The sequence below is a fragment of the Sceloporus occidentalis genome, unplaced genomic scaffold (genome assembly GCF_023333645.1).
Source record: "Sceloporus occidentalis isolate IW3139 unplaced genomic scaffold, rSceOcc1.0.p SCAF_5, whole genome shotgun sequence".
NCBI lineage: Eukaryota > Metazoa > Chordata > Lepidosauria > Squamata > Phrynosomatidae > Sceloporus > Sceloporus occidentalis.
Genome location: NW_028316985.1, coordinates 133,291,003 through 133,313,381, shown reverse-complemented (window position 1 = coordinate 133,313,381; position 22,379 = coordinate 133,291,003). Strand labels below are relative to the sequence as shown.

Here is a 22,379-nt window from a genome sequence, read left to right as displayed (position 1 = left end):
ATTCCATCAGAAGTCCACTATTTCACCAATGCAAATGCCTCCTTTCCATGATCAGCTTTAGAAATACCACTCTACCTCGGCCTATATCACTTCAGGCTCCTGGGTCATGAATATTATCAAGAGACTATGCTATCAAATTCAAAGAGCATTTCCATACAGACATCAAAAGACCTACGGCTCCTTCCACCATGTAATTCCAAGAGGTGTATACTCTCTTGTCAAAAGGGGCCATCAAACATGTTCCAGTCATTCACTACTGCCCAAGTTTATTCTCTAAAACATACTTCATTGTCACCAAGAAGGAGGGAGGGGTGTGTGTCCCATCTTAGAGCTTTGAGGTGTAAACTACATCAGCCCATGTTGCTTCCGAATGATGATTCAGCTTGATCCTTCCCTTGATACAGGAGGGTGAATGATCTGCCACTATGAACTTGAAAGATGCCTCCTTTCACATTTCAATTTGAGCATCTCATCGGAGATTCCTCTGCTTCACGGTGGGGAGATGGGTGTTCTAATTCTGGATCCTACTCTTAGGTCTCAACAGAACACCTTCTGTTTTCACAAAAGCCATGGCAGTGGCAGCAGCTTTTATTTGGCAGCTAGGTGTCATCCTTTATCCTTATACTGTTGGCCATTTCTATCTGCAGCGATTCCATTCTGGACCCCCCTGCAGATGGCAAATTGCACAGGACCCCAAGTCTCATTCAGAATGGAGACATGACATGTATGCGGCTGTGCCAGCACCCTGGCCATGCCAATGTTATGGCTCTGTCCACACACTGCCACTCAGGAGAACACAGTGGGGCCATCTGTGGATGTTCCAATCTTTGGATGGCAAGCTCGCAGATAGGAAGAACCAACAGGTTTGTTGTACCTCCTTCCAAAAACAATTCTTGGCAGACACAGAAATGGTCCTGGATCTTCTCCACCATCTTGGACTGATGTTGAACCAACACAAAATTCACTTAATGCTCACATAGCAAATATTCATCAGGGCAATCTTGGATCTGAGGTTTCAAGCAGCTTTTCTCCCAGACAATGCTTTGAGGTGCTCTGCCAGTGTGTCCTCTGATGTCTCCACCACACACAACTCACAGCCAGGCAGGTAAATACCACCCTGGGGTATATGGCATCAATCATGTCAGTCACACATCACACCAGTCTCTAAATGTGGCCTCTCCAGTTCATCATAAATAAATAAATAATATAAATAAAAAATTATTTATATCCTGCCCCTTTGAGGTCAATCGGGGCGGCTAACAGTAATAAAATACAATACATTATGCATCAAAATCTACTTCTCTCCCCCCCTTAAAAAGTTATTAAATCAATTATAATTAAAACCAACAAAACAACATCAACACATACACATTATTACAAAATAAAACAAGACAAAACAGTAAACTGTGGTAGCATTCTACTTAAATTTCCAGGGAGGACCTTGGGGACTCTCATGAGAAGAGGGTTCCTGAGGCCAGGATTATCTATCCAGGAAAGGCCTGCCGGAAGAGATCCGTCTTGACAGCCTTTTAAAAGCTGTCTAAAGATGTCAATTGACGGATCTCGTCCGGCAGGTCGTTCCATAATCTGGGGGCAACAACAGAAAAAGCCTTCTGGGAGGTAGCCAAAAGCCTAGATCTTTGAGGCTGCAGCAAATTCCTCCCAGAGGACCAGAGTGTGTGGGGAGGATTATATGGGAGGAGGCGGTCCCTGAGATAGTTTGGACCCAAGCCATTTAGGGCTTTAAAGGTGATAACCAACACCTTGTACTGGGCCCGGAAACTAATAGGCAGCCAGTGGAGGGACTTTAATACTGGAGTAATATGGTCCCTCCTCAATGTTCCTGACACTACTCTCGCTCCCATGTTCTGTACTAATTGCAGTTTCCGAACCAAGCACAAGGGTAGCCCCATGCAGAGTGCATTACAGAAATCCAGATGTGAGGTTACCAGCACGTGTACAACAGTCTTGAGATCCCTTTCTTCCAGAAAAGGGTGCAGTTGGCGTATCAGCCAAAACTGATAACAGGCGCTCCTGACTGTCGCATTTACCTGATTTGTCATCAGGAGCAACGAGTCAAGGAGCACCCCCAGACTGCGAACACAGTCACTAGAGGAGAGTGTGACCCCATCCAGGACTAGAGGTTGCAACCCAATTCTTGGTTTCGGGGCTGCTACCGTGAGCACCTCCATCTTGTCCGGATTCAGTTTCAATCTGTTTTTCCTCATCCAGCTCATTACTGCCCGGAGACATTCATTGAGAGAGGAGATGCCATCAGAATTCAAGGCTGACGAACGAGACACGGAGAAATAGATCTGGGTGTCATCCGCGTACTGATAACACCCAGCTCCATAACTCTGAATAATCTCACCCAGTGGCTTCATATAGATGTTAAATAACATTGGGGACAGTATAGCACCCTGTGGAACCCCACAGGTGAGCTCCCTTTTCCTGGAGCAGCTGTCCCCTAGCAGCACCCTCTGGGACCTGCCTGAGAGGAAGGACTGGAACCACTGCAATGCAGTGCCTCCGATACCTAACCCCCTCAGGCAGTCCAAGAGGATGCCATGATCTATCGTTCGAAAGCCACTGAGAGGTCTAGGACCACCAACAGGGTCACACTACCCCTGTCAATGCTCAGACGCAGATCGTCGATCAAGGCAACCATGGCAGTCTCAACCCCAAAGCCTGTCCTGAAGCCAGTTTGAAATGAATCTAGATATTCGGTTTCATCCAAGACAGCTTGGAGTTGAAGAGCAACCGCCCTCTCAATCACCTTGCTCAAAAATGGTAGTAAAGAGACTGGCCTGTAATTATTCAAATCCAGGGGGTCAAGGAAAGGTTTTTTCAGAAGCGGCCTAACAGCTGCTTCCTTTAGACAAGATGGAATATGTCCTTCTCTGAAGGACGCATTGATGATATCCATAAGGAACTTCCTCAATGCATCCACCCCCTCGGACTGCCAGCCATGATGGGCAAGGGTCGAGAGGGCAAGTTGTTTTCCTCACCCTACCAAGGAGCTTGTCCACATCATCGGTACTCAGATTGCAGCTGATCATTAGCTTCTATCCATTCCAAGATGCCCCAAAGAAATGGCTGACCATCTTGAGGATGGTACATGACCTCTCCATTGGTAGCTGTCACCTTACTATGTACAGGGCAGCATACTCTTTTCTCCTCTTCTACCCCAGGCTTCGGTCATGATAGATGCATCAATACTGGGATGAGTGAGGGGGCACATCTTGATAAACTGTTCACACAGTTCCCTTCACATAAGTGTTCTGAAACAGTTGGCCATAGAGAACATGTTCCATTTATTCAAGACACTGCTACAGGACAAGGTAGTAAGGATATGACTGGCTACATCATTGTCATGTACTTTCTGAACAAGCAGGGAGATACCTATTCCACCACTTTCCCTGGGTGTACACTGCTGTTCTGGGACTGCTTCGCTGAAAAAGAGGCATTATGGTACTGATTGTTTGTTTCCCTGGAGAAAACAATACTCTAGCAGACACTTTGGGTAAGATGTCCAAGCACAGGTGGTGGCTCCATCTCAAATACAGGATTCAGTTTTTCATCAGTGGGGTAAACCAGAGCTAATCTCTTCATGTGCAAGGAGAACATTCAATGCAAGCAGTACATTCTGAAGATGCACTGTGGAGGTGCAGGACACCCCAACTGTGTGATTCACAGAGAAGAACCAGAGAGATCTCTTCATGTTCAAGGAGAATACCCAATCCAAGCAGTACTGTTCCCAGACTTATCAAGGGTAGTTGCACAGAGATACCTTCCTGTATCACTGGGGAGGCCCTAAACAATATGACTTTTTACCCTTCCCATTCCTCACGTGGGCAGTCTTCAAATTCTACCACGATAAGGCCATCTGCATTCTGATCACACCCTGGTGGCCCCAACAGCTGCGGTTCACTCTGCTTCCCCATCCATCTTGGGAGGTCTACATTCAACTTTCAGTCAGACCAAATCTCCTCACACTATACTGAGGCCAAGTCAGGCACCCAGACTTTGACACCCTGATGTTCACAGAGTGAAGGATCAAACCTTAGCTTCTTTGCTTGCTGGTGTACAGGAGATCATCGCCACCACCCATTGTCCTTCAAACAGGTGTACATACTCCTACAAGTAGAGGAAGTTTTCGGAGGAAGTTTCCTGCTGGTCCCTATAGATGGTTGTATTTGCATTTATGGAACTGATGGTTTTGGCAAGATTATACAGGGTTGGTGGAGGTGGGCGGAGCTACCACCAAAACTTTCTAGAAGGTTCTGAATGGTGCTTTGCACAGGTGCAGGATAATACATTGTATGAGTGCACAGTTGACCACTTATAGTTAGAGGTATACGACTTGTCCTTACATCTGACATTTGTTGTTTTTATATGACTTCAAAGTCTTGGGGGCCAATGTAGCCGCCAATGGCTGTCCATCTGTGCTGGTAGTTATAATCTGTTCTGTTATCTTGGAGGATGAATTTAGCAGTCTGGTTACAGATTTTTAAAAATTAAGAAAAAAATCTTACATATGTATGCTACTGTCTTTAGTATCAATATTTTAAGAAAAACAAAAGTTGAGTAAATATGGGAAGTAACAATTACAGCAGAAACAAAAAGATGATCTATGAAAGAGCTGGCACAGCTAAGAAAACTGAGGTAACAAAAGGATAATTGTAGCTATTCAGTTTTCAGATAGCTTACCTTCCTGATAGGCTCCATCTGCCATTACTAAATGAAGGATTTTGGCATACTGATGCTTGTGTTCATTTCCTAAAATGTTTTGAACAATTGTTGAACATATATCAATGTTCTCGTCTTCATCTTCGTGTATAGCCTAAGAGAAAAGGCATTAAAATAAATAAATTATTTTAAGGAAACATTACAAAATCACAAAGAATAAAATGCAACTCCTGCTCATTTATTTTACATGGTTGTTTTGCAAAGTTGTATCAAGACAAGAAATTAGATATATAAATACCAAATTAGTTTAAAACAAAATCTAAAAGTCACCCTTTGCAATAATGGATCATTATTAATAGATTACAACTTCCCTTCTACTTTCTTCAGATAAAACATTCTACAAACCTTTATTTTCTCATAAACTTCAAGGAATTTTTCAAAGCCTATTTCTTGCTCCAGTTCACATCTTAGCTCTTCCAAATGACAAAAGATACTATCATACCCTTCACATTCACTAGCATTATCATTGTCACTGTTGTCTACAAAAGAAATAAACAGACATTTTAGCATTCCATCGCTTTTGTAATAACACACAATTTGCCTTCACTACTAATACATGCCCCTTTTACTACTGAGACAACTACTCAAATCTGAATCTGTAATACTAAAAATACTCAAGTCCATGGAGCACATTGTTTTTTTTTAACACACACACACACACACACATCAAAATTATATTGGTATATATTGCAAGGAATTTTCAACTGGTCACAGATCTTTTTCTTGGAAAAACTACCCACAACTAATGCTGTGTGGTGCTAGGTTGCCAATAAAACAACTCCCCCCCCCATCCCTCTTGCAGGACATTGTGCTACTAAAACACTGGCTCTCAAGAGTCCAGAGAAGGTTTGGGAGTGCAAATATGATTGTAGTAAGGCCTAGTGACTGATGAAAGTCATATCAGTTAGTAAAATCACCCCTTTGGATGATTCATATCAAGGGGGGGGTCTATTCTGGACCCCCTTGCAGATGGCAAATTCCACAGGACCTCAAATCCTGTTTCCCTTAATTGTGGTGCAACATGCGCACGACAGTGTTGGTGCTACAATCCGTGGATGGCAAGGCCATGGATAGGAAGGTTTGACTGTACATGCTGGAAGGCCCTGGTACCTGCTCATAGTTTAAAATGAAAGTATTTTTAATAACAATAAAAACTCAGTCCTCCTACTGCACTTAGAGGTGTTTTTAGAAATAAAAAATGTCCAAGTAAGTATGTTGAATATGTTCAATTACAGAGATCCCATGCATGCATATAAACTTGTATGAAACATCTCTCAGAAAACACATAAAAATCCAATGAACAGAACCCCATCATCATGTGGAATATTTTTGATAACACAGTAACATGGGCATGTTAGCCCTATGACAGAATTTAAAAGCAGAATATTTCTTTCAATACAGCACACTACAAAGCAGTTATACTCAAGGCAGCTTCAATAAAAAGTGAGAAATCTCAGAAGTCTCACTACATACATGGAAGACTTTTATTTTATTTTATTTTATTTGTTTCTCCTGTAAAATTTGAAAACGTCCATAAGCTATTCAGACCACAGAGCAATTTCCAACACTCTGCATAAAGCTAGTGTCCCACTGTATTCAGTGGGGAATTGTACAAAGGCACCCTCTGCCTGTAAAATGTTGCATTACATATGTGCAAAATTACTAAAAACAAATTATCTAGGAAGTTATAAAGTTCTATAGATATGATAGGTGTACAGCATGCTATGGTATGATCTACATTAGGAATGCTCATATCCACACATTATAATTCATATGTGAGTACAGCAATTGCTTTTTTTAAAATGGAGAATTCATGGCAAATGTATCTTATTAGCACTGTTTAGTTCTTAGTGCAACCAATGTTGATCAGAGCTTGTATTAAGTAAATCAGATTAAGATGTACTGTTTGTTGTTGTGTGCCTTGAAGTTATTTCTGACTTATGGAGACCCTATAATGGGGTTTTCTTGGCACGATTTGTTCAGAGGAGGTTTGCCACTGCCTCCTCCTGAGGCTAACATTATGTGACTTGCCCAAGATCACCCAGTAGATTTTATGCCTGAGCAGAGAATCGAATCCTGGTCTCCAGAGTTGTAGTCTAAACTCAAACCATTTACGCTATGCTGGCAAGAAGTACAGCACCACGTGTATAATTTGCTGAAGTTTTAGTAGTTTGCATTTCAACACTGATTAATGTATCGGCAGATACATTAAGATTAATATAATCTTAACTCTAACTCAAAATCTTTTAGAGCCCTCTTTCTGCAAAACAGAAGGTTTAGTCTGGATAGAGCTATACTGTACCTGAATGCCATTCCTCATTAAGGGCACTTTCACTACTAGGATTGTTGTCATCCTCATCCACCTCTGTACCATTTGCTAGGCATCCAGGTTTTAAAGTTGCTTCTTCCTCTTCACTGAATTCATCACCAGGCTGTTCTCTGAGTAACTGCTCCATTGAAGCTTGAAGTTCTTGCAAATCTGTATCTGCTTCTCCGAACATACTGTAATACCAATTTTGGAAAAGGCCAAACAAAAACTGCACATCACATTTTAGCAATAGAAAAATCTGATGAGCAGGGTACAAACATTAGAATATTTCAAGGACTCAGCCACGTGTCATCCTAAAGTGTGGCTACTGGAGCAAAACCACTCCCTAGCAAGAGTTCTACATTAATGTGCAGATGAGCTATGGAATGCCAATATAACAAACTAGATAACACGGGATCTAGGCTGGTGTGATCAGTGTGATGGTAGCAACTACCGTATATACTCGACTATAAGTCGACCTCATGTATAAGCGAGGGCAGGTCTGGGTGCCAAAATTATGGATTTTGATATGACTCTTGGATAGGTTGAGGGTACAATTTAGGGGCATATAACAAAGGATCTAAAGGATGAAGCAAAGCAAAACAATGTCAAATAACTTCCAAAATTTAAGCAGACTTAAATCTTTGTGCTCACTCTTAAGGCTGGATGGATGAGAAAGTAGAGGGAGTCAGTGCTTTCAGAGCAGATTATACTCTTGACTTCACCACGGGATGGTTCCTTCTTTTAAATAAGAGTTAAGATACAGTACTTACATTGACCCATGGATAAGTCGACTCAGGTTTTTGGGGTCAATTTTTGACCTAAATTTCTAGACTTATACATGAATGTATACAGTATACTGCAAAACGTAGCACATGTATTACACCTTAATTTCAAGAAAAATATGATAAACTTCACAGTGGATTTCATTTATTTATGCCATTCATCTCTTTCCCTTTCAAGTCTACATGCCCAAACAGATGGGGCTGTTCCTTTTCTATAATATACAGACAGGAACAATGGTGTGGTATAAACTCTGTAAATCTAGTTTAATTGGATTTTCAATGTGTATTTATGGGCAATGGAAACAAAAGAGAAGTACAAGCTTTAACATGAGAACTGTAAGCAGACCAACACAATACCAAAGAAGGGGAAATGAAAACCAATGCATGGTTCTTTGTCCCACTGCCAATGTACTATAACAAGGGAAATCTTATAAGAAAGTATTAGGGAGAAAAATATTGTTCCTGGTAAAATGGATTACCCGATGACTAACTGATGGTTTATAGGTTTCAAATGTGGAAAGTTCCAAAATGTGGTTACTATTTGCAAGAGATGCTGGAGCAGATATTCTTTGGCCAAGAAGGTACAGGCATACCTCAGTTAACAAAGCCTCTGACAAAGAAACTCCTTTTTACAAAGTCTTTTTGTCCCTACCCATACCCCATTTTCCCTCCATTTCTTCTTCTAGTTAGAAGGTTTTTTAGCAGCATCAGGACTGAGAGGATGTTGATAGAGGGCTGGAGAAATACAAACTTTTGATGTTGGGTTGCGGAAGCATGTCTAAAGTAAACAGTGTAATAAAGCTTGAGCTAGGAAAAAATGGGATTAAGTTCTAGCAGATCATGCTGTAGGTGTATGTGCCTGACTACAACAGCTGCCTTTGGAATCCCTTGCTAAACATGGGTGAAGAGTAAAATAGAGAAGAAAGAGGAGAGCAGATAAGCCTGAACAGATACCACCAGCATGTTTTTAAAAAGCAAGCATAGATTTATAGGTTTGGCTAACAAAATGGAAATTCTAAGAAAAGTAGAGGCTGGGGGGAAGAGCAATCCCTGGGTACATTTTCTATGAAGTATTCAAGTGGTTTCTAGATGACTCAAATGTTTTTGTTTACTTATGCAAGGCTTACCTGACCTGGTTGTTTCATTTATAGCAACCTATCCCTATTCTTTCCATGTTATTTCTACCTTTGGTACTGAAGTTTCTGTTAAAGAAGTAATTCCCAGGAACACATCTGCTTCATTAACTGAGGTATTCCTGTAGCTGTGAAAATTATTTCACTCAGTTTCTGAAAAAAGTAACCAATATGATGAAATAGTTATTCAGAAGTATCTCCAGACTTTAAGATAGATTGTGGCCTTCCTAGAGGAAATAAAATAGAAGTAATGCTGCATTGTGAAAACAGTGAAAATGAAGAAACAAAAATGTGATGCATCTGTATCCCCTGTTTACAATAAGCAATACTGAAGGCATCTACTGGCAGGTCATTCTGAAATTCATAAATGTCTTCTGAAATTCAGTAATGTTGCAGAATGCTAAAACTGGTTCAAGCGGCTGAATGGGAATGAGCTGATCACAAAAGTCTGGCAGAACACTGACTGCTTACTAGCTACAGAGAAGGCACTCTGGGTACAGGTGCTTCTGTGTATGATAGGGATGAGGGCTACTGCACAGATTTGGGCAGTATTTCTCAGCCTGGTGCCCTCTAGATGTTTGTGAATTCTAATGCTCATCACCTTCAACCAGCATGGGTTGTATTCAAAAACACTAGAAAGCACTATCTTGAGTAAAATGGATTAAGGGAGTCCTCTACAGGTTATGAAGATGTGCTGAAAGATTCCTCATCTTAGGGTGCATGGGTGCCTCATTATTCATAGATTGGTTGGTTATCCCATCTCCCTTGCCTCAGTGGCTGGAGAAAAGTTATTTTCAAATTATAAAATAATAACAACAATAATAATATTATGCTCACATGTCATCAGAATCAGAGTGTCGTCCTTTGACAGGCTCATCTTCCATATCATCTATTTCAAGATTCTCTTCATTCTGTACATCAGCAATACTGGGGACATCAACTAACGTTCTATACAGCTTGGAAAGATCTGGGAGTGAACAGGTCCTCAGCAACTGAAAAGAAATAGTCTGTTAAATGACCAGATCATAAAAAGAAACAAAACCTCTCTAAAGTCTTAACCAAAATTTTAATGTATGAGAACTATAAATTTGCCATAATATACTGTAGCAATGGTAATACAGTTGTCCCTCCTGACTCGCAGACGTGGAGTCCACTGTCTCACCCATTTGCAGACAGCAAGTGGGGAGGGACAAAATGGTGTGTGTGCCCGAGGCATGTGTGCAGCAGTTTATTTGTTTGTTTGTTTGTTTCTGGTGAAAACCAGGAGCTATTGTTTCTGCATTTTACCAGTTCCAGGTCCCACACCAGTCCACCAAAACCAAAACTAGATGGAGATTCCACTACTCATGCATATGGGTAGGATTTTATTTTTCCATTTAAAAAAAAAACACCTAGTAGAGCTTGTGGCAAATTAAGTGGTGAAAGGTTGAGACCCTTAGCTCCCCAAAGTTGCCTACTCCTGACTAGACATTTAAATTGAAGACCTTTTCATACCCATACTTGCTTTTCATGTATATATACAGTAATAAGTGAAGTAAATTTCTTTACACTTGCCTTTGGATTGTTTGCATCAAAGAGACCTGTAGAAAGCCCTATCAATAGTGAATTTTTGCCCTTTGTTTTTTCTGGAGACACAGAACGTGACCTTGTTGGAAGAGAATCGTCAAGGGAAGACTGTGCTGACAGAACTGGAAAAGCTATTAACCTTGCTTGGTGCTGTGCCACCTTCTGGAAAAAGGGTTCCGGTTGTACAGAATCATTGGTTTCTGGTATGATAATAAACAAATAATTTCACAAATGCATATAACACTAACAATCATTGAACAATAAGCAAAGCATAACAGTCAAAGGTTCAAAAATGTATCGAAGAAATTAGATATTTAACAAATGTTACTTTATTTTAAAAATTACTGATTAATGCAAAATTTGGTTAACAAGTTCAATAAAATTGTACCAAAACAAAGCATCAGTTCTTCAAACACTTATGAATAATAATAATAAAAAATATTAATTTATATCCTCCCTTTCCCTGCCCCTTTCGAGGATTTTGAGCACCTTCATTGTTTACCTACCATCTTAATACTCTTGTTTGGATCTGGTTATAAAATGCAGTCATTTTCTGTTCATGGCACCATTTTTAAAAAAATAAATTTTACCAGAATGGGTAACTTTTCTTTTTAGATAAGACAAACTCAATAGGACAATACTTTAGTTTTCTAAAGAAAAAGCACTAGATATTATGCTCTACTGCTTGATCAAACCTGTCTCTCTTTTCTTCTCATTATCTGAGATCTGTTAAAGGAAGAGCCAGTTGAACCACTGATCAACCATTTAATGTAGCGATAAGGAACACATAGTTTTCCACAGCCATTTTTGTGGTTCTTCAGTTTTAGGGATCTGGCGGGTGGGGTGGGGGGCAGAACACCTGCCAAATCCCATAGAGGCATGGAGGTAATTTCACTATCACTTGAGCTTTCCCAAACAGATTAAGGCCAAGGCGATGCCTGTTTAAAACCATTCTAAATATTTTAAAAGCAAAATAAATAACTACAAGAGGGTGATGAAATGCAGGGGATGGCCCTCTCCAGTCCCGTGAGGAGCAAGTGCAGCCAGTGGACCTTCTGCTGTTGTCCACTTCAAGCTGTCTGGATCAAGACCCTTTGTTTACTCTCCTGCACCATGCAACTTTAGGAAACTGGAGGGAAGTTAGAAGTACTCCCGAAAAGTTAACAACCAAGTATAATAGTAATCAGAACAGAAAAATGCAATCTTGCCTACTTTTCAGTGCCCCTAGGAGAAGGCAGGGAGAGCAAGTTATTTCCAGGACTGGCCCTACGATCAGACAATGTGAGATACCTGCCTCCAATGGTAGATTTACAGGGGCAGAAAATGGCAGTGCAAAATTGGATGAGAAGAGCTGTGTGTGCCACTCATTCTGCCTTTTATCTGGTTGTTCCTCAGATGTAGTATAGAATGCTGTCCTACTATTACTGGGAAATAAGAAGCAACTGCTAGTCTTGACCAGTCAACTGCTACATTTCTTCTGGTATTTTAGAAATTTTTGCTTACCTCTCATTTCAATATGATTTTCATTTGAACTAGTAAACACTTCTGCCCACTTAATTGCCATTAAACTAGATGCAATAATGGTTCTTATACAACTCCTACTGCATTATATTAAACAATTAAAATAGTTTTTCTATATCTGTCCTACAAGCCAATATTTACTTAATTTCTATTAGGGCAAGATTCAGTGTGAGATCCAATTAGCAAACAGTGGGAAAGCCATTTTTAAAACCATTTAAGGCTACAACAATTCGGAGACTTCCAGTCTGGGCGAGAGCGAGAAGAGAGCGCGTGCGAGGAGCTCCTCGCAAGCCTCCATGGTTTTTTGGGGGGTTCCGCCAGGAAAGGGGAGAGAGAAATCGGACTCACCCCAAAGAGCAAAGTAAGGTGGCTTTTCTCCCGGTAAGGGGGAAGACCAGGGACCTCACAGAAGCACAGAGCTCCGCAGGCACGAGCCTTTGTTCTTCAAGCCATGGAGCCCTCGCAAACCCGCCTTGGAGTACTCAAGCACGGCGTGAAGAGATGGCTGGGTGAGGTAAGTGGCGAAAGGGGAGGGAAACTACCAACTATCCCACCCAGGAGGGAAGCCGCAGTCCTGGAAGAGCGGTATAGAAGACACCAAGGGCCCTAAAAAACCCCAGGAATAAATTATTAAAGCAAACGAAAGAAGTTAATATAATAGAGAAAAAAGACAGGATTGCGAAAGGAAAAAGGGCGGAACAACACACAAGACACAACAAGCAGCCTACCCAGGATTAGAGAAGCCCAAGAGGGGAGAGTGAACATCTAAAGGGAGGTGAAGTCGAAGGCTTTCATGGCCGGCATCCATAGTTTTTTGTGGGCTTTTCGGGCTATGTGGCTATATACTAGAAGAGTTTCTTTCTGAGGTTTCACCAGCATCTGTGGCTGCCATCTTCAGATCTGAAGACGACAGCCACAGATGCTAGCAAAACGTCAGGAAGAAACTCTTCTAGAACACAGCCACATAGCCCGAAAAGCCCACAAAAAATCTAAAGGGAGGGATTGAAGGGAAAAGTGAATTAAAAGCCAAAGAGAGAGCCAAACCCCAAATTACACTTTTAAGCAGACTCGCCTGCACAGACCATTAACAACTAATAAGAATTTGCAACAGTAATGAAGTTTAAGAAGTCAAGGCAAAGTTTTCAACTACCAATTGAAAGTAACCTCTGCAAAGATACATTTAAGACAATCTGTATTACAAAGGTTAACAGAGGTGCTGGCTAGACGGGCCCTATGGGGCTCAGTCGTGACGTGTGAGGGGTGGTGCTTTCAGACGCCCCTCACACGTGACAAGGGCGTCAAAATGGCAGCGCCCTGTACATACGGGTGCCGCCATTTTGACGTGATGGACGCCTAGCGTCCGCACATCTCGGGGCCCTTGTGATGCTGCAAGTGCGCCATTGGTGCTTTGCAGCGTCACAACCGCGCCACAAAAAGAACCCGCTTTTTGCTGCGTGAGGGAGCCGCGCAGTTGGTCCATTGTGGCTCCTTTGCGCAGCAAACCAGGGCGGCGGCATTAATTGCATAATTAAGCATAAAATCAAACTAAGCGAGACAAGAGAATTGAAACACAAAGGAAGTGAATTGAAGATAATATAAAATAGATTATAAAACTGAATACTAAATAACAATAATAGAGACCATACTCAAATAATGAGAAATTGCTTCTAGAAAAATACATCATATTAAAAGAACTTGAGCTGTAATAACATACAAATCTCTTACGAGACATTCTGCGAAAGAAAATAAATTATTTCAAAGACTTAAGTGAATTAAAGGAAGGAATTCTTTTTAATATGGCTACAAATCCCAGGAAAGCATCGTCAGTTGCCGCAGCAGCAATTGCTTCATCACAATCACACAGAAGACCTTCAATGGAACAGGTATCAATTTTAGAGGAAATAAAAAAGATTAAAGATGAAATGATGAAACTTCAAAGAAATTTGGGACAAGAAATGAAAGATTTGCACTCCAATGTGAGACATGAAATAAAGACAGAATTAAGGGACATAAGGCAAGTTTTGGAAGATGCTAAAATGGACTTTACAAAGACAAATAAATGAATGATACAAATGGAAAATAAGACTAAACAACTAGAAGACATAACATCTAAACTTAAATCGGATAAAGAGAGAGAACAGCACAGGAAAGCTTTGGAAGATCAGAAAATGAGAGAACTGTATAAAGCTTTGAGAGGTTCCTGAAAAGAAAAAAGAAAATTTATCAAACTTTCTGAATCCATATCTGGCTGAATTTTTAGAAACCTCGTAAATGGAAATCTCCTATGAAATAAACAAAATATATCGTATAAACCTTTCAAAGACTGGAACAAAGATTTGGCAAATTTTATCTGGAATGGCAAAAAACCTAGAATCAAACTTAGATACCTCCAAGATGCTCGAGAAAGAGGTGGAATGTTAGTTCCAAAGTAGAAATTATATTATGAAGCATCATGTTTAAATTTTATCAAAGATTGGAATCAATTAAAAGAAAAAGACTTACTGAGAATAAAAGGGGCTGCTTTTAAATTTGGATTTCATACCTTCCTTTTTTGTGGGAAAGAAAAAGCTAATAAAGCTGTAAATAATCACTATACAAGAAAACACCTAATACAAGTATAGAAAAAATATAAAAGATATATAAGTGAAGATACTTGGGTATCTCCCCATGAAGCTTTGGATAAAAGCTTTGGATAAAAGCGATGCTTGGTTAAATGAAACTTGGTTGTTATATAAAAACTCATTGAAACATGAGGGAAATCAAACCAGGTTAAAAACTTTAGAGGAGATTAGAGAAGAAGATAGACAATGTAGTTGGTTTCTGTATTGGCAGATAAAACAAAGATACCATCTGGATAGCAGAACAATTGGATGGATGGGAACGATTCAGAATTAAGTTCTTTATTAAGTATAGGTACATAGTCCTTGCTATCTAAATTGTATAAAATCTTGTTGAAATATGAAATGGAAAAGGATGTGGATAAGGATAATATGATACAGTGGTCTAGAAATATAGGATGTAATATAGATTTTGAACAACAGGAAATCACTTGGAATAATAAATTGAGGTATACAACTAGCCATGCAATAAGAGAGAACTATTATAAAGTATTTTTAGATGGTATATTACTCCAGAAAAATTACATAAAATCTCTAACAAGAATTCAGATCGCTGTTGCAAATGTGGTAAAGAAAAGGGAACCTTTTTTCATTTATGGTGGACATGTGTAGAAGTCAAAAAATAATGGAAAGCTGTTTATAATGGAATGTCCAAAATGTTAAATATAAAACTAAACTTTCTTCCAGAACTATTTTTGTTAAATATTACCAAGAAAGAACTAGAAAAAACATATGGTAGACTGATTTTCTATTTAATATTGACAGCTAGAATGACTTTTGCTCATGCTTTGCAGCAACCGAAAACACCAGATATAGAAGAATGGATAAAGAAATTGTTCGAAGCAATCGAAGCTGACAAATTGATGAGAATATTATGCAAGCAAAATACCAAAATAATAATAATAAAAAAAAAATCTTAAAGGACTGGAATAATGTACTTGATTATATCAAACAAGAATGGAATATAAACTATAATTTGTTATGTACCTCAAGATATATGAAGAAATATAAGTAATATGGAAAGATTGATATAATATTGAATGTAATTTATACTATATTATTATTGTTTGTTGGTTTCAACCTCTAAACATCTGTGTGGAAATTTTCTCAGAGAAAAAAGGTAATTATCAAAATAAAAGGGTAAAGGTATAGTAGTAAATAACAAATAAAGCCACAAGAGAAAGCTTAATTTCAGCTAAAATTAAAATTATTTCCCTTGTGGAAACAGACTATTTCTTTTAGTAGTTATAGATGGAGGAAGATGGAGGAAGATGATCCTGCAATACTTACTTTTCCTTTGTTAGATAAAAATTATTAAGAAATATATACAGTACAAGGACAAAGCCCTGAGTAGAAAATGATCTGACTAAACAAAAGAGATACATAGGTTAAATAAATTAAAATACTAATGACATCTGGGATATTACAAACTTTTTTGAAGTCATTTAAAAAAATTGAGATAAATTCTAGATGACCAAAATTTAAACTAATGTGAAGTACAAATTGGAAAAGAATGTAACTTTCTTTTTATATGGGTTTAATGTTTGACAATTTGTTCAATATGATAATCATGTATGCTATTTGTAAATTTTTAAAACACTTAATAAAAATAATAATAAAAAAGGCTACAACAATTCTTAAAAACAAAATGGATTTATGGAGCAAACAGTGTGCTTCCACTGCCTTTCCCCTGTAAGTATACTGGCTGTGTTGGGAATCCCCAGAAAAGTACATGGCAGAAAGGTAACGTTTTCTAATTTTTCACTGACAAGCAACTTTACCTCTGTAAGCTGGACCTTGTGCCCTTCTAGCCTTATGGTCAGATTCAGATTTAAAGAAAACTGTAAGTTGTCATTCATATGTGATTCAGCCATGATTATGAATGACAAGTTTATTCAGCGCTTTGTTTCTTTCTTTTGCATTTCATCTTATTAAAAGTAGTCTAAAACCCTTTCCGAAAAGCAGTTTCAAAAGCGCTGTTGGAAAGTTAGTAATGAGTTTTTTGTGAACAATTAATTTTCTCCAAAGTTAACCAAGTCATTAATTACCAATTTAATCTAAATGCTTTTGGAAAACAAAAACAAAAACACCTGCACAAAAATGTCACTTCTCATCACACATATTAATTTACTGTACTGTTGTGTCTCTCTTTTGAGACGTTTGCCTGAGGGGCTCAAGAGGTAAGTAGTGTCAAAATTGTCCTATTTATTTTGACAAAACAATGAAGAAAGGAATTATCAGGTTATCTCTGATTTCATTTCAGATTATTTTTATATATTTCAGTTGCTGACCTACTGATGCTTCATCATGGATTGGGATTCTTTTTAGCATTCGGTCTTCTGCAGCAGGATCTTCACTGTCATATAGGTTATTCTCAGTATGATCCTGTAATCTGTGAAAGACCATCATAGCCAGGGGAAATAAAAAATTATGTAGAACAGGTCACAATTAACACTGAAAACTGGATTTCTAAATTGTAGGAAGTTGAAGGGGGAGGTGACTTACGGTGATTCCTTTATTTTTTCTTCTTTAACCCATGCATCATTAGCAGCAGGGAATGCATTTGTTTTGCATTTATCTTCTTTGGTTTCTTCTAGCAATTCTGCTTCCAAATCATCAGGTTCTAAAGGAAACAAATTGGTAACATAAAAAGTGATGGTCATGTTGAAAGTATTTATTTGCACTAGAGTTAAGGTGATATAGCACTGTAAGATCCATAAGGTGTAGAAGCGGTTTTTAAAGTGTTCAGGATGAACATCTGTGATACTGGCAGTGTTTAGCTGCACAACTGGAAAGGAGTAAGTTGAAATTACATTAGATGATAGTTTTGGAATGGTACTAAATTACTGATACATATTATCATTGTCTTGCAGAAATTCTACACAGTGTTGCCAAGAAATTGTTAACAATATTTTTCTGTACTGTTGCAAAAAAATTCTGTTTAAAATTTTAACTGAGATTCATACCATCAATCAGATCAGGTTTGGGTGACAACTGGTTAAATTCAAATGAAGGAGACTTCTTTGTTGTCAGCTTTTCTGTGTCGTCGATTTCAGCTGCTGATTCTTCTACAACAGAAATTGCTTCTCTCATTTCAGTGTTCTCTCTTACTGTTAAAGCTTCTTTTGGAACCTCTGTGGTAAAGCAAAGTAATCATTGCCACTTTAAATCTACACAAACCTTAATTTATTTTCATCATATAAAGACAGTAAGGAGGTAAAGTGTCCATATTTAATGAATGCTCCAAACATGAAATTTATCTGCTACAATGTATGTATGTGAGAGGGACTTGCATTTAAATCACTATATTTTTAGTGTATATAACTTTATAAATTTCAAAGATATTTATCGGTGCTTCAGTATACATACATGCATGTACAATTCATAACTTTTTTCAAAAATAATTTTAAGAAAGTATATGTTTTGAAATAGCATTAAATTAATATGAATCACTGTGAAAAACTGTCAAATTAAAAAAGTGCCTTCAGATTATGTTCTAACTGCTCCAATGGTAATCTGATTTTTGCTGTACAGTAAGCTTTACTGGAAAATTCCTTTTCATAATGCCAGTTTTTGTAGCTTTTAATTTCACTGAATTTTTTTTACTGAGAATCTAAGCACACCTTAATAATTCATCAAAAGTGACCTGAGAAAATAAATAAAGCTCAGTATTTCATAGTGCATGAAATACTTCATTCTGAGTTGCTAGCACTCAAGGCTAAAGCAAAGAACATGATTGGTGCCAAATGTAAGGTTTATTCTCCTGTTAATCAACAGCAGTGGCAGTTTAGTAAAATTCTACTAAACCACCATTTATGAAAAAGCATGTGAAATATAAGCTCCTGGATGTTTTCAAAATTCTACTTCTAGCATCAATTTCTCCTTACCATCAGTAATACTTAAGTCATCCATCAGATCAGTCTGAAGTTGTAGCTCAGCTTCTCCAAGTATCTTCAGCACAGATTCAGTGGGGCTTTTGCCCCAGACCTTTCGCTGAGGTTCACCAACATCTAGCTTAATAACCTCTCCTAATGTACACACTGCAGGGAAATATTTAAGACATTAGTACACAGTCAGTTTAAAACTCACCAAGATTTGGGGATAGGTGTTGTATTTTCAAGGCAAGACTCAGACACAGCTGAAGAGACAGACTACTGGCTTTTTATATTTTAAAAGCTATCAACAAATTTGAAACCCATTCCAAATGCACTGATCTTAAAAACATGCAAAGTGAGAATAAAATGGCCTGTAAATGCAGTAGTGATTCAAAGAAATTTCTGTTAATTACAAAATGGCGGGATACAGACTGCCCAAAAAGGGTGGTCTGCCAGGCGCCTCTTTTTCCGCCAGCAGGAAGCCGCAGTGGATAAACCGCGTGGTTTCCCGCCAGCAGAAAAAGAACCCACAAAACCCAGATTCTTTTTCTGGCACACTTCATCTCAAAATTGTGGTGTCTGTGTGTACAAGGCGCCACCATTTTGATGTACAGATTACATACTAGGGTTAGGGAGCGTCTGCATGGTGTATGCTCCCTAACCCTAGTACTGCCGCCGCCACGCCACATTTTGCCCACCTGTAACAGGCCCATATTTTTATTCACTTACAAATGATGTGATACAAAAAGTTGCAATAATGTATACGTTTTTGAAAAGAATACTTAATTGTCAGATGCCTAAACTTTGACTACAAGATTTTTAGAACTAACCACAGGTTCTGTTTTCTTTGATATTTTCTGCCTCAAAGCTATTGAATAATAACAACCAAGAGATACTTTGAAGTAAAGACTTCAGAAGGGAAATTAATTTATTAGCATGAGTATAGAAAACAAACTTATAAAAATGAAGAACAGAGTTATTTGCACCAAACATCAATATAAAGTCATGGCTTCTTGGGATGCATTTTCCAGATATGAAGGAAAAGGCAGTATGACAGGTTTTGAAATTTGAAACACACTGGACAGGAGGTATATTGTATATGAAAGGATAAAAAGCAGATTTTATACAGAGAAACTGTACCTGGGTCCTCTGGTAAACACACATCACAAAAAACATACACAATCCATGCAATGACAGCAGCAACCTTTGAGGGCAGCATCTAATAGCGGACATCCTGATGGAATAATGGTATCCAGCATATAGGATGATAATACTTTCCTACTGCGCCCTTCATGCACCCTACAGTCTGCTTTGGACATCTAGAAAACCTTCTGGGGGCTGGTTGTCAGGCAGCTTTTAGTGCTGCAGTGGGGAGGGAAAGGGAAGAAACTCTGTCACGCTAACATCACATTGGATTGAAGCCTCAGTTGCTTAAAGGTGAAGATGAAACACATCAACAGATCTGAATCATGTTCACTTCTGACTGTGACATACTGTTGGCAAGAAAGTGTGACACAAATGGAGTGGAAGAAAAGAGAAATGAATTTGTAAATGGAAACTAAGAAAAAATTAAATCTATTTAAGCCACATGACTTAGTATTTTACAAGACTTTGCGGAAGTATGGGCAAGGCAACTGTAACTGGGAATTTCATTACATATAATGAACGAATCTATTTTGTGATTATGTAATATAGCTAATGTAACTGAAAAGTGCCTACTGACTAAATCCAACTACAGCGCACCCGCGCCATACGCGGGCGCGCTTTACGCGGCTTGAGCATACGCGCTCAAGCCGTGGGGCGCGCGGGGCGGAAGGGGTGGCGCGTCCCATTCAATTGCATGGGCGCGCGCGCCCGTTGCGCCCCGTGCGCCTCCGTGCACGAGCCCCATTGTTTACAATGGGGCTTGAGCATAGGTGGAATTCGCCTTACGCGGAGGGATCCGGAATGGACCCCTGCGTAAGGCGAGGGCCCACTGTACTAGTCATATATGGGGAAAGAAAAGCCAGATACCCAAGTAGATTCAGAAAAGGAAGAGGACACTAGGGATCATATTGCAAACATACATTGGGTAATGGAACACACCAAAGAATTTAAGAGGAAAATTAACCTATGCTTCATAGATTACAGCAAAGACTTTGTGAAGATCATGAGAAATTATGGTTTAGTCTAAAAGAAATGGGAGTGCCATAACATCTGATTGTCCTGACGTGTAATCTACAATCTAGACAAGAGGCTACTATGAGGAAACAATATGGAGAAACTGAATGGTGTCTATCAGGAAGGGCATCAAGACAAGGCTGCATTTTATCACTGTATTTTGTTTAATTTGAATGCAGAACATAGAATGTAGGATAAAACTCAAAAAGAATCAGATATAAAGTTAGGAGTAGGAATATTTACAATTTAAGATATACAGATGACACTGTATTTCTTGCAACAAGTAACAAAAGGGAGGCCTGCAACTGCCCCTGTCTTTGACAGATCGGGGCCTTGGTTCCTTTTTGTGCCCTGGAAAGAGCCCTGTAGCCTCCAGTGCTTATGGTGTTCTTTTGGCACTGTGTCATTTAGACGCAGTGCCAGAGGAGAGCTGTGATACTGCACATTGTCTGGTGCGGCGTACAATGTCAAGCCAGCCTGGGGGTGGAGTCGGGGTGTGCGTTGTGTAGATGCCAACCCCAAAAACTTTGAACGACTACTGATGAACATTAAGAAGGGCAGATGATTACATAACTTCAAAGTGGGTAAAAAAGACAGTGAAATAAAGATTTCCTGTACCTTAACCAAAATAAAAATTGTAGTCAAGAAATCAGAAGGCTAAGACTTGGAAAGGCAGCCATGAAGGAAATAGATAAGTTATTCAAATGTAAAGGCATATCATTAACCACTGATGCCATCATAGTTCTGATTCTATGTAAGATTGTGAAAACTTAACAGTGAACAAAGCTGACAGGAAATCAACTCGTTTTAAATGATGTGCTGGAGAAGACTGCTATGAACACCACAGACCATTAAAAAGACAAAATAATAGGTCTTAAAGCAAATCAAGCCTGAACTCTCCCTAGAAGCAAAAATGAATAAATTGAGTCTGTCAATACGTTGGACTTATCACAAAATGACATAACTCATTGGAAAAAGACACTAGTACTTGGTAAAGTGGAAGGCAGTAGGATAAGTGAGAGACTGTGCTGTAGGTGGATTCATTCAATCAAGGGAGCCACAGCCCTAAATTAGAAACCTGAGTAGGGCAGTTGATGATCTGGGCTCTTGGAAGTCTCTCATTCATAGAGTCACTATTAAGTCAAAATCAAATTGATGGAAAGTAACAGCAGCAACAACATTGTAGTACCACCAAGCATAGCAAATGTATCTTACCGTCTGTACCTAACAGGGATTCTTCCATTGTTAATTGTGCTAGTTGAACTACAAGTTGTGTCCCCGTCTCCCATTTCTTACGATCAGCTACAACCAGAGAATTTTCTCCTTGTTCTTTACTATTTTCATCAGCTGTAGCTATCTCATAGATTTCTCTGGGTTCATTTTTCTCTTCTCCATCTTCCTGTGCTTTAAGATTTTGATTCAATCTTTTAAGTATTTCTCGCTTGTTCTGAAACAAGGAAGAAATAATACAGTGCAAAAATTAAACTGTGAAGTAAAAAAAGAACAGAAAAAAGGCCAAATAATTTAACTTACTTGAATAGCAACATCAGGCTTTATTTCTGCTGGGGTTTCCTGGACAACCACTGCATTTTGATCCTTTAGAGCCAGAACATAATATAAAAGATCGTGTCAAATACAGTAATTACTAGAAATAATAACCGTGA

At 38.9% G+C, this 22,379-nt stretch overlaps 1 protein-coding gene across 10 annotated transcripts in view; it reads right to left on the bottom strand.

Moving 5' to 3' along the window:
* NEK1 (NIMA related kinase 1) overlaps window positions 1-22,379 on the bottom strand; it is a 62,724-nt gene that overhangs the window by 3,694 nt on the left and 36,651 nt on the right. For all 10 annotated transcript variants that reach the window (XM_089525506.1, XM_089525507.1, XM_089525504.1 and 7 more), the window contains 11 exons: window positions 22,249-22,311; window positions 21,931-22,162; window positions 18,568-18,720; window positions 17,647-17,814; window positions 17,186-17,303; window positions 16,972-17,072; window positions 10,530-10,741; window positions 9,813-9,967; window positions 7,052-7,251; window positions 5,095-5,228; window positions 4,711-4,843 (listed from right to left, as the gene is read on the bottom strand). In XM_089525506.1, the coding sequence (XP_089381632.1) occupies window positions 4,711-4,843; window positions 5,095-5,228; window positions 7,052-7,251; window positions 9,813-9,967; window positions 10,530-10,741; window positions 16,972-17,072; window positions 17,186-17,303; window positions 17,647-17,814; window positions 18,568-18,720; window positions 21,931-22,162; window positions 22,249-22,311 (1,669 nt within the window). The remainder of the gene's footprint in view (window positions 1-4,710; window positions 4,844-5,094; window positions 5,229-7,051; window positions 7,252-9,812; window positions 9,968-10,529; window positions 10,742-16,971; window positions 17,073-17,185; window positions 17,304-17,646; window positions 17,815-18,567; window positions 18,721-21,930; window positions 22,163-22,248; window positions 22,312-22,379) is intronic.